This window comes from Amblyraja radiata, chromosome 23 (genome assembly GCF_010909765.2).
Source record: "Amblyraja radiata isolate CabotCenter1 chromosome 23, sAmbRad1.1.pri, whole genome shotgun sequence".
Classification (NCBI taxonomy): Eukaryota; Metazoa; Chordata; class Chondrichthyes; order Rajiformes; family Rajidae; genus Amblyraja; species Amblyraja radiata.
In genome coordinates, this window is record NC_045978.1 from 35,661,936 (window position 1) to 35,674,339 (window position 12,404).

Consider the following 12,404-nt stretch of genomic DNA (forward strand, 5'->3'; position numbering starts at 1 on the left):
TTTATTTTCAAGTCACTCCATTCGATTGTCGGCATAATCCGGGTCACAGCAGAAAAACTTGTTTTTGTAACCACACATTGATATCTTCGATTACATATATAATGCAAAAAATGTCTGTTTATTAATAGCATTTGGGTCTGCTGACAAACAGGAAACCAATAATTTCTTTACGTACATAGGCATGACTTATTTTCAGCATAAATTTACTTAATCATTTTAGTTTATCCTGGAATTTACTAACAGCCGAGGCCCATTCAAACATTTAAAATATTCATAGCTTTTAAAATGGAATCAAAATTTCATTGCTATACTTAGTCTGAACCTCCACCATTTCTATTTGTTTAACTTGCTGTACACATCACCTCACTGACCCTCAGTCTCTTTCCCTCTCACTGTCTTGTTCTGATCAACTTCTAAACATGGACTAGTGTTCTTACACCTAGGTTTAGTTAGGGATCACAGAGACTGCTGCTTAAATTTAATTACATTTTTGCCTCAGCAGAATGAATGCTGGAGTGAGGAAGCTTTCCCAAGAAATACAACGGACATGACCCTGGACTTTTCCCTTGATGCACTGCATTAAATAAGCATGGCATAACTCTCCTGTTCACAGCATCACCCCTGCCCATGAGGCATGACTCTACCCAACAAAAGACTCAATACCTTAGCAGGACTTGGCTCAAAATGACAACTGTCCATGTCTGCCCTGCAATGCTGTCTGCTCTGCTAAGTTTCTACAACACTTGCTTTAGCTCAAGATTCCAGCATTTCCAATTCCTTCTGCCTCCACCCTAGTAGGTTATATTGGCCTACGAGTGCATTAATAAAAGAGATACATATAGGATACTTGTGATAAATCGTACTGCAGAATGGGTGCATTGGTTTAGTTTCCCTGCCAAATGATCTAGTATCATTTGAGGACATGCAACTCGCCTACGCTAGATTGATTTCAACCAATAGGATGTTTCCCCATCCCTATTCAAAATACTACTATCTTAATGTTTCCCCTTCTGATTAAGTCTTATTGTATTCGTGACAATGTTTCATTGGGCTAATTTTGAGGGGGGGGGGGGGGGGGGGGACTAGCCAGTGGCAAAATTGAATTTTAACTTTGGAAACGTTCACACGGCAAAGCAAACACCACATCCAGAAGGGGTGTCCTGAGAATGGAAGGATGCATCGGTCAAATAAACAGAACTTCTGTCCCAAAGGATTGCCAGTCGAGCAGATTTCAGTCATTTTGTCAAAATACTCTTTTTATGTCAGATCTGCTTATATAACACAAAATACTCAAGGATAGGTGCTCACTTCAAGGCAACAAGGTTCCTATTTCAATATTTTCTCTTGTTCGTTTTTTGTTGGCAGTAGAGATTCTCAGCAAGTTGAAGACGAGACAGTGTGCGAGGGTTAAGTAAATGTGGGTGTCTGCAGGACACCACTTAAAATTGACACATACCTGTTTTAATTACAATGCAATGTTTCTATTTCTGAAAGGACTTTACCCACAATAATCAATACTTGGGTACAGAAGGTGGGAGAGTACAGATGAAGTGAAACAATACCAAATATGAAAATCTCAATTATAACAAAATTGGAAGTCGGCTTGTTTCAATAAATTGATGTCCATCCTTACACAATTTTTCCGGATCAGAAGTATGAATCAGTTTCATTATTAAGTATGTCACAAGTGTACATGCTAATAAGGACCTCATTCTTGGAAAGGCAATTTCATAAATATCCAGCTGCTTTTTCTGTTTGGGTTCACCTTCTCTTGTACCTGAAACACAAAGGACGTATGTGAATAATATGCAGGTGGTGAACAGGCCTTAAGAAATGGGCAAGGGGCAAGGGCAATGATTCCAGCTCATCTTTAGTGATTGGGAGAAATATTAGAGGGAACATAAGAGCAGGAGCCTGACTGCACTGTGAAATGACCATGTAAGAAAAGCCTTGGAGGTGCACGTAAAGAGTTGTGATGGCAGGCAGTGGACCTGATGGTAGAAGGTTTATGATGGGCCAAATGGCCTTTGCTTAACAAAGTCTAAAATTCTAATTCAAAGGGGGAGGATGTTGAGCGGGAAAGCTTCTGGATCACAACAAAATTAACCTGCCTTTTAAGTACTCCAAATGTACTAAGTACTAATGGTATCACTTTTATCATATGGGTGCTGCACCCAAGCGTTACAGTTAAAGATACTTCAATATCTTCAAATGGCAAAAAACAGATTATAGAAACATTCAACAAAGCATATCCAAACCTCAGTTATACCATTAGAATAAAATGTCTATTTTGAACTGGCTGTTATATTTAGCTTTAGCATCCTTAAACTGGGTGCAGGGGATGAATACAAACATATTTTTAAATCATGTTTCACAGCCAAATGACGCGTCAGTTCTTTTAGAGAGTACACATTTTTGAGATGTAATCATGTCTGAAGCAGAACACTCATCTCACTCCTGCACCCACTGGAGGGGCTAAATAAATGACCAAATATCTAGGTTAACGTAACATTGGGCAATGTTTGTCCTTGGACCGCACAACTAACACAACAAAACTGCAAATTCAACTCTCTCTTTTAAAGAGGCCAGAAAACCTCACAAATTGCAGAAATTGTTTACATTTTAACATTCCCCAGGTTATGAGAGTGAAGAGTCAAATGAACTAGAACATTTAAATTCATGCTTGCTGCAGCTTTTCGAGAGAGTAGCTGCAACACCAACAAATATAAACGTGCAAATTTTCAGTTTTCTAAGTAAACTGGACTATACAAAGACAAAAAGCAAAAATATGTAGAGCAAACTTAACTGAGTTCTGGTGATGATGTACTGAAGGAATATTCAGTCTGACCTAATCACCTAAGCTAAAGTTGACCACTTTTTTAAAAACTGGAACAGAAAAGCTTACCTAGATTTCGATTTAAATGCATTCCCTTTCCTATGCTGTGATATTCCAAGTCTCTGTCTGTCTTCAAATGATGGCCTTTAAAAGAAAGCAAGATTCAATTAATGCAGATACCAAAATAGCATCACATCTCATAAATCGAAAGTATACAATAGTGTCCCACACAGCAAGTTCTGACGAATAGCAATGGTTGTATAGGACAATTTATCTACTAAATATGATCTATAAATTTCATGAAGCTTTGGTGCATGAAGCTGCCTGGCTCCAGTTTTGTAAGTCTGAAGAAGGGTTTCGACCCGAAACGTTGCCTATTTCCTTCGGTCCGTAGATGCTGCCTCACCCGCTGAGTTTCTCCAGCATTTTTGTAAATTTGGTTCTTATGATGCCAAGGAGAGGAAAGCTCATCTATTTCACCTGACGTGACGGATTTCTCTCCCCAAGTACCAAATAGTTAGACAAAGAATACATTCCTTCTAGTTTGTTCCAAGCAGAAGGAAAGGTTTTCTGAATCTCTAAAATGAAATTTGCCATTTGTTGTGAGGGATAAAGCTCCATTTGAGAGGGATGAGCATCTAACTCCAGACCAAGGAGGGCGGAGGCATCCCTGACGTTCACAATTGAGGCATCGCAGCTTCTGATCCCAGGCGGGTACAGACCACAGTATGATTATTATCCATAAAGTTAAGAGAATTGAACATGTTTACTTCCTCTCCATCCAAGAACTAGTACCCTCCATGTCAACTAATGTTCCTACAAGTATTCCATCTGCAAGGTAACCTTATGAGCTCATGTTCCCCAAATATGTGTTTTCTTTGCATGAAACTTAATGACGTACACTATTCTTGCATCCTGTCCATAAGCACCGGTATAGGTTTCCACACTCCCACAAAACAACACATCACAATGTGTCCCAACCCTCCCCACTCCCGCCCGGGCGGCACAGCGGTAGAGTTGTTGCCTCATAGCGCCAGAGACCCGGGTTTGATCCTGACTACAGGTGCTTGCCTGTATGGAGTTTGTACGTTCCCCAATGACCTGCACTGGTTTTCTCCGGGATCTTCTGTTTCCTCCCGCATCCCAAAGATATACAGGTTTGTAGGTTAATTGGCTTGGTATAATTGTAAATTGTGCCTAGTGTGTGTAGTATAGTGTAAGTGTGCAGGGGTCACTGGTCGACGCAGACTCGGTGGGCCGAAGGGCCTGTATCCGCACCGTATCTCTAAACTAAACTAGTGTCTCTTCCAGTTTAAATCTCCCTCAGAAAACTATACTAATCTCTTGATATCCTATAATTTTGATCATTCAGCTAATAAAACCCTCGGGAGTAAATCTTGCCGCTTCCCTCACCTCCTTTAAAATATTATTTTAAACAATTTTATTGGGATGCATCACACAGCATGGTTTGGAAACAGCTCCAGCCAAGACCACAAGAAATTGCAGAGAATTATGCACATAGCCCAGACCATCGTACAAACCAACCTCCCTTCCATTGACTCCATCTACACTTCACACTGCCTCGGCAAGGCCACCAGCATAATCAATGATGAGTCTCACTCCAGTCACTCCCTCTTCTACCCTCTCCCATCAGCCACGAGGTACAAAACTAAACCACTGAAGGAGCTGTAGGTCGACTTTATTAACATCTGATGTAGTTTGCATCATATTCTACTTATAAAATGCTCCTGTGTAATACCATGAGATATCGTACTGCTTCAAATGAATTATACAAAATGGAAGATGCTGGATTCTACAACTTACCCTGCTCGATATCGTTTAAGAGCTTTCTGACTTGTATTTGTCAATTCTTCATCGAATACAGACTTCTTTGATTTGTTTATTCTATTCATTTGATCTTATGATAAAGAAAAAAATATTTTTCATTCAACGTATAAACATTTTTACAATCAGACTGGTATAATAAAATAATACCTAATAATTTCCTTTTACAAGATAACCAGCTATGATCTTGTTTGAAGAGCATGTTTAATTGAGGTTTCATCCTGCAATTGGTCCATGCTTTACCCACCTGCATCATGGCTTGGCTCCTCTTCAGGCATTACTCGTGCCCTCTTTGGTCTGCGGCCTCTCTTAGCAACGCGCTCTGCATACATCTGCGATTTGACTATTTCAATCTGTGCCCTGTCTTCAGCCTGAGGTAAACAAGAGAGGACTGTCACTGCATCTGCCGCCGTACACCACAGTCTCACCTCAGGCTAACATCTTAAGAATGTTGTCACTGGGTACCGTAGATTTACCACATCTGCCTCCCAACGTTCTCCTGCCGCGATGTGCTTAACGGTTGCCAAATGTTTCACGAAGAAAAAGAGAGAGGAGCAACTAAATTTAAACCAGTGAAATGGTCTACTACAGTTTCTATGCTTCCATTTATTTGTATTCTTACATTTACATTCTCCAGTTTTTCCCTCCACTCTTGTGCAGGAAACCTTTCCAGTTCCTGTCACTATAAATCCAGGTCAAGGCCTGTGTAAAGGGCCTTTTCTGCACGGCTCCATTTCATTCAGTTGAAGTAGTTTTGGTGTCACTCTAGTCCACTCAATCAAAAAATCCACCCCACACTCATTCTAGATATTCTGCTAATGGAACACTAATACGAGTACAATTATATTTGCACTGCTGCTCTCTTCACAAGACTTTAATTTAACTTCAATCAGCTGCAAGAGGTTATGCAAATGTGAATATGCCGGCGTGTTAAACACTCAACAGTACTCACCGTCATTTCCTTCTTTTTCATGTTTTCCATGAATTTCCTCTTCTTTTTGCCTCTTAATGCAATGTCAAACTCTTGCAGAGCCTTTGAAACTGTTTTTAATAGAAAGCATCAAACAACCTTAATAAATATTTTCCTGTCAAACGATTCCATGATCAATTTCCCTATTCAAATGAGAATTGCAAACATGCAATCTGTATTATTTACTGGTCGGAGGGGGAATGTCGGTACAGTCGTAAGGAATTACAAAATAAATGTCTGTTTGCATGTGGTTTTGAGTCAGAGTTATACAGCGCATGACCCCATTATCAAGGACCATTTTCACACCAATCATTCTCTTCAAAGATCACTTTCCGCCTGGTTATTCTCTCCTATCCCTTGCACTAAACCAGACATTTCAACACTTTAGTGATAGCGTTCCTGGGGCTTATCCAGAATGAAGCTCACCTTTCTCTCTCTTGCGTTCCTCTCTGGTCTGGAACCAGGTGCGCTCTGGCCTGGTGTCCTCATTGTCCTTCTGCAGCTTGTTTTGTGCAGTGTTGATCTGTAGGATCAAGTCATTTAGGAGTCATTGTTTATTGCTAATCAATGTTCCAGCTCAATGGCAGTGCCCCTCCTTCCATCTCCGTACACTGTCATCAACAATTCTTTCCACTCTCCCCTGCTTCGTGCAAAATCACGAGCTGTACTCATGCAATCAACAGTATTGTGGGAAAATGAGCCCAATAATCATGAAAAAAAAATGCTTCTACTTGTTTATTTCTTTTCATTTGGACACAACTAGTCAATAATGCCAACCTTTGATACACAATCCCTTCCGAACAACATAAACTTGCGATAGGAGTATCACTTAGCAGAATGCACCATTACCTAAAGACAGAGATAGTTCTGTTTAAAAAGGCAAATAATTTAGTATGTGGATATTGATCATCTCTGTACACCAGGGGTTGGCAACCTACTGCCCACGGGTCGGATCCGGCCCATACCCTGCGGATCTGGGCGCTACAGCCAGTCCCGGGGCACGCAGGCGACATGGGCGCTACAGCCAGTCCCGGGGACGCAGCCTGATCTGGGAACTGCAGCATGTCCCGGGGCACGCAGGCGACATGGGCACCACAGCCAGTCCCGGGGCACGCGAGGGACCTGGGAACTGCAGAAATAATTGAAAAACACGTGAAAACTAATGCGAAAAACAGCACCAAGTGTCGCACTATGGCAATAGATGTGGCCCGCCATCACATGGGTTTGGTTTCACCATGTAGAAATCACAGCAGTGTTCATTCATAGTCCCCCCCCATTTCGGGGCACCATGTTTGGGACACAGCAATGTCATTTAAATGAAAGTAGTCATGTTTAGTATTTTGTTGCATATATTTAGTTGCATGCAATGACTGCTTGAAGTCTGCGATTCACGGACATCACCAATTGCTGGATGTCTTGTCTGGTGATGCTCTGCCGGGCCTGTATTGCAGCCATCTCTAGCTTATGCTTGTTTTGGGGGCTAGTCCCCTTTTCTCTTCAGCATATAAAAGGAATGCTCAATTGGGTTCAGATCGGGTGATTGACTTGGCCACTCAAGAATTTACCATTTTTTAAGCTTTGAAAACTCCTTTGTTGCTTTAGCAGCATGTTTGGGATCATTGTCTTGCTGTAGAATGAACCGCCGGCCAATGAGTTTTGAGGCATTTATTTGAACTACCATCAGCAGTTGTATCATCAATGAAGATAAGTGAGCCAGTACCTTCAGCAGCCATACATGCCCAGGCCATAACACCCCCACCACCGTGTTTCACAGATGAGGTGGTTTGCATTGGATCTTGGGCAGTTCCTTCTCTCCTCCATACTTTGCTCTTGCCATCACTCTGATACAAGTTAATCTTCGTCTCATCTGTCCACAAGACCTTTTTCCAGAACTGTGGTTCTCTTTTAAGTACTTCTCGGCAAACTGTAACCCGGCCATCCTATTTTTGCGACTAACCAGTGTTTTGCATCTTGCAATGTAGCCTCTGTATTTCTGTTACAAAGTCTTCTGCGGACTGACGTCATTGACAAATCCACGCCTGACTCCTGAAGAGTGTTTCTGATCTGGCGGACAAGTGTTTGGGGATTTTTCTTTATTAGAGAGAATTCTTCTGTCATCAGCTGTGGAGGTCTGCCTTGGCCTGCCAGTCCCTTTGCGATTAGTAAGCTCACCAGTGCTCTCTTTCTTCTTAATGATGTTCCATACAATTGATTTGGTTTGGTCTAAGGTTTGGCTGATGTCTCTAACAGTTTTATTCTTGTTCTCAGTCTCATCATGGCTTATTTGACTTTCATTGGCACAACTTTGGTCCTCATGTTGATAAACAGCAATAAAAGTTTCCAAGGGTGATGGAAAGACTGGAGGAAAGACAAGGTGCTGAGAGCTCTCTTATACCTGCATTAAGGAGGCATTTAAACACACCTGAGCAATTACAAACACCCGTGAAGCCATGTGCTCCAAACATTATGGTGCCCTGAAATGGGGGGACTATGTATAAACACATCTGTAATTTCTACATGGTGAAACCAAAAATACCCTTTAATAAAATCTGACACTGCACTTTAACCACATGTGATTTTTTCTATTACAAATATCAAATTGTGGAGTACTGAGGCAAATAAATAAATGATGGGTCTTTGTCCCAAACATTATGGAGGGCACTGTATAATCTGAGTACAGGGTTAAAGTAAGGGATAAGAGATTTGAAGAAGAGATTTTTCACCCAGAGAGCATTTGAAATCTGAAACACACTGCTAGACATGGTGGTAAAGACAAGTAAACACCATGGCATGGAAGGATACAGGCTGACGGTTGACTATAGGGGATTAGCATACGTAGGTATTCAAAGGCCAGCATGGATTTTTGGACTGAAAGTTGGATTCCTACATTGCATGATTCACTGACCAACTGTGGCTAATATATCCAGCATTTGGTCACTTTGTCGACCATTGTCAACACTTAATAAAATGGTGTGAAACCCGAGGTAAATGTCACATACCTGAGCCTCCGAGTGTTGCATCATTTTTTCCTCTTTCTCCAGCTGTAGAACAGCATAGATTTCCTTTTCCAATTTATCAATCTTCTGCCGGAACTTCAGCACCACATCTGTGAGTAGGAACAAGGACATGAGCACTGGGTCCCACACAGAATATTTAACATGCATCATCTGTCATACTGTAAATTTGGGGCATTCTCTAATTATAGGCGATACAACTGTGTGGTACAAGTGCTTATTCTACCCTTAATCCAGAATCAAACACAATTAACATCAACCGCCATGTCCTTTCCTCCTTCCTCTGCCCCAGACCATCCAGAACAACTGTAGCACCTATCGCACTCCTGGCTGTGATTCAGCTCCCCAAAGACAAAGGGGTCGGGTAATTTTAGTTCATTCATTTATTTGAACATGCAGCATGTAGGGAAGACAAATGCTAGAGCAATATGCAGAATCCAACGAGTTCAAGATGTCACTCTACATTGGTACGAGTTGTACAAGTCCTCCCTCCTGTAATTCTCAACTCCTGCTGAACCATGGCTCCACAAGCACCAGCCACCTTTCAGGTCTTCATCCACTGGTCATCAGATTGTGAGCAGGGGCAACAGTGTTGGGCAAATGCAAATCCTGTTAAGGTCTTTTATCTTTACAGCACATGCCAAGCACAACGGTTCTGTCTGTTCTCACCTTGTGGAACGACACGAGCTTTCACCTCAGTTTTAGCTTTCCTCACAATTTCTTTTAGCATTTTCCTTTCCATCTCTCCAGCGAGGGACACGGATCGCCCACTGCGGCCTGCTCTTGCTGTCCGGCCCACCCTGTGCACATAATGCTTGACCGTGTTGGGCATTGTGAAGTTAATCACCTAGAACAGTAAAAACACATTATTTCACTGAAACTAACCAACTCATTAACTTTCTTACTTGCCAAACAAAGATCAGCTTTCAGTGTGCGAGGAAATCAGAGCACCCAGGTCAACGCAATCACAGGCAGAACGAGCAAACTCCACACAGACAGCACCGGAGGTCAGGATCAAATCGATGTCTCCGGTGCTGTGAGGTGGCAGTTCTACCAGCTGTAACACTGTGAGTCCACTTATTATAAATATAGCAGTTTAATGGAATTGGAAAGCCAACAGTGGATCACAAGACCATTACAGATTTGGACGTGCAACTCCCCGGGACATTGCAGAGTGCCGCCCTTGTTAGACTTTGACGTGAAATCAACTTCCAGTTACCTCAGGAGTAATCCTTCTCGACAACATCCTGTGTGGCAAAGGGGCTTAATCTGCTGGTAATGGGATCAGGTGGGGTGAATATACAAGCCCACCCGCAAAAATAAGAAAAACTTCTGTGTAAGATCCACGCCATCAATTTCCCATCGATTGTCCTTTTGTACATTTGAGTCACTTACTGTTTTGACCCCATCAATATCCAGTCCTCTAGCAGCAACATCTGTAGCTACAAGAATATCGATTTGTTCATCCTTGAAGCGCCTGTAACATTGGAAACGACAAATGAAGAGCTAATATTACTTTTACATCCAACAGCATAACACTCTCCTGGAAGTAAAGTTGTTATATTAGCTATGGTTTCAGTTCAAACTCATCATGCAAAATAAGCTCTTTAACAAGAGGAATCTTTATTTAGATTTGCCCATGTATCATACTTCAGGAAATAGCCATTGATTTAAAATGTCGATTAAAAACGAGAGGGTAACCAGGAAGATGGGACTGGTAAGGAGGGAATTTGTGTTTGAAGTTCGAGGATGTAGGCCAGGTACCTAACAAATACTTTGCAGCTGTATTCACAAAGGAGAAGGGCATAGAGGACAGCAATATCTGAATAGAGAATACTAAAATGCAATAATAATAATAATGGATGGGATTTATATAGCGCCTTTCTATAATACTCAAGGCGCTTTACATCGCATTATTCATACATTCCTCAGTCACACCCGGTGGTGGTGAGCTACTTCTGTAGCCACAGCTGCCCTGGGGCAGACTGACGGAAGCGTGGCTGCTAATCTGCGCCTACGGCCCCTCCGACCACCACCAATCACTCACACACATTCACACACAGGCAAAGGTGGGTGAAGTGTCTTGCCCAAGGACACAACGACAGTATGCACTCCAAGCGGGATTCGAACCGGCTACCTTCCGGTCGCCAGCCGAGCACTTAGCCCATTGTGCCATCTGTCGTCCCGAAATGGGAGTTTCACATCATGAGGGAGGTGATGTTGGCGAGCTTGAAGAGTATTAAGGTGAATAAATCCTCAGGGCCCAATGAAATCTAGCCCAGGAAATTAACGGAAGCAATTGGGGAAATTGCAGACTTTGACAAAGATCTTTGTGTCTTCTCTAACGACAGACGAGTGCCCAGATGGCTGGAGAATAGCCAATGCTGTTCTTTTGTTTACAAAGGGAGTGGGAGATAATCCAGGGAACTATAGACCGGAGAGCCTCACATCGGTGGTAGGGGTAATATTGGAGAAGATTATTTGGGATGGGATTTATTCACATTTGGAAGGGAATGGACTTGTTAGGCACAGTCTGTATGGCTTGGCACATGGCAGGTCATGTCTTACTAACCCAATCAATGTTTTTTGAGGAAGTTACAAAGGTAATTGATAAGGGTAGGATGGAGGATGTTGTCCACATGGATTTTAGTAAAACTTTTGATAAAGTTCCACAATGGTAGGCTGATCGAGAAGATTAAGATGCATGTGATTCAAGGTGACTTGGTCATATGGATTCATGACTGTTACCCATAGCAGAGTTGTGGTGGAAGGGTGCTATTCTGGCTGGAGGTCTGTGATCACTGAACTTCCGAAGGTATCTGTGCTAGTATCGCTGTGATATATATATATATATAACATGTGGTAAAGGCGTAAATGTAGATGGGTTGGATCGTAGGTTTGCAGACACCAAAATTGCCGGAGTTGCGGACAAAGGGAAAGGCTATCAAAGTAAACAGTGGGATATAGATGCACTACAGAAATGGGCAGAGAATAGCAGATACGAGTTCAATCTGAGCAAGATATTACATTTTGGGAGCTCAAACGTAAAGGAAAAGTAGATACGTAGTATGGAAAATGGGTAGCACCCTGGAGTAGGAGGCTGTCTGATTTAGTTTCCCTGCTCCAGGTTCCAGAAGTTAACTGCATTATCTCAACTATTGATCCAGCCAAGATGAGCAAATATACCACTGATCAAGGACTCCACCTGGAACTCTGCTGGTCACATCACACCAATCGATTTTCAAATACTTAAACTTCTTTTGAACATGTGTTCTTTTGAACTGTCATCTCTAGTAGGTCACAATATTAAACCAAATACACTCTATTAAAACAAATGCTGAGGTTACAATGGAAACGCATTACAAATCTATAGGATGTACACAAAAATCTCTTGTACATAGGACTAAGCGAGTACGATCAATTTGATGGATCCCGGTGATCCCCTCATTCTCCAAGCAACATCTCAAACTTCAAAAGCAGACATGAAGAGGTGCAAGTTTAGACTGTGCAAGTTACCAGATCACGTCTACAAAGACAGGATTAAGGGCAAGCCTAATCACAGTCTAAATCTACTCACATCCACACAATTTTCAGCAGGGATGACTAGCAGCATTCAAGACCAGGAATTTAAACTATAGGTGCAACCGACTCCAAGAGATTCCCACTCAGCAAAAATTAGGGATTACTTTGGCTCTGCATGGCTTACCATTCAGTTTTTTTTACCTACAAGGCACAAAAT

General features: G+C 41.9%; 1 protein-coding gene across 1 annotated transcript in view; it reads right to left on the reverse strand.

Annotated features, from left to right (window-relative positions):
* Positions 1–99: 99 nt before the first annotated feature.
* Positions 100–12,404, reverse strand: part of ddx27 (DEAD-box helicase 27) — a 37,061-nt gene continuing 24,756 nt past the window's right edge. The window contains exons 13-21 of the mRNA XM_033042039.1: positions 10,061–10,142; positions 9,335–9,512; positions 8,651–8,757; positions 6,078–6,174; positions 5,634–5,722; positions 4,929–5,052; positions 4,661–4,754; positions 2,906–2,980; positions 100–1,777 (exon numbers count right to left, since the gene is read on the reverse strand). Coding sequence (XP_032897930.1) covers positions 1,762–1,777; positions 2,906–2,980; positions 4,661–4,754; positions 4,929–5,052; positions 5,634–5,722; positions 6,078–6,174; positions 8,651–8,757; positions 9,335–9,512; positions 10,061–10,142 — 862 coding nt within the window. The 3' untranslated portion in view covers positions 100–1,761. The remainder of the gene's footprint in view (positions 1,778–2,905; positions 2,981–4,660; positions 4,755–4,928; positions 5,053–5,633; positions 5,723–6,077; positions 6,175–8,650; positions 8,758–9,334; positions 9,513–10,060; positions 10,143–12,404) is intronic.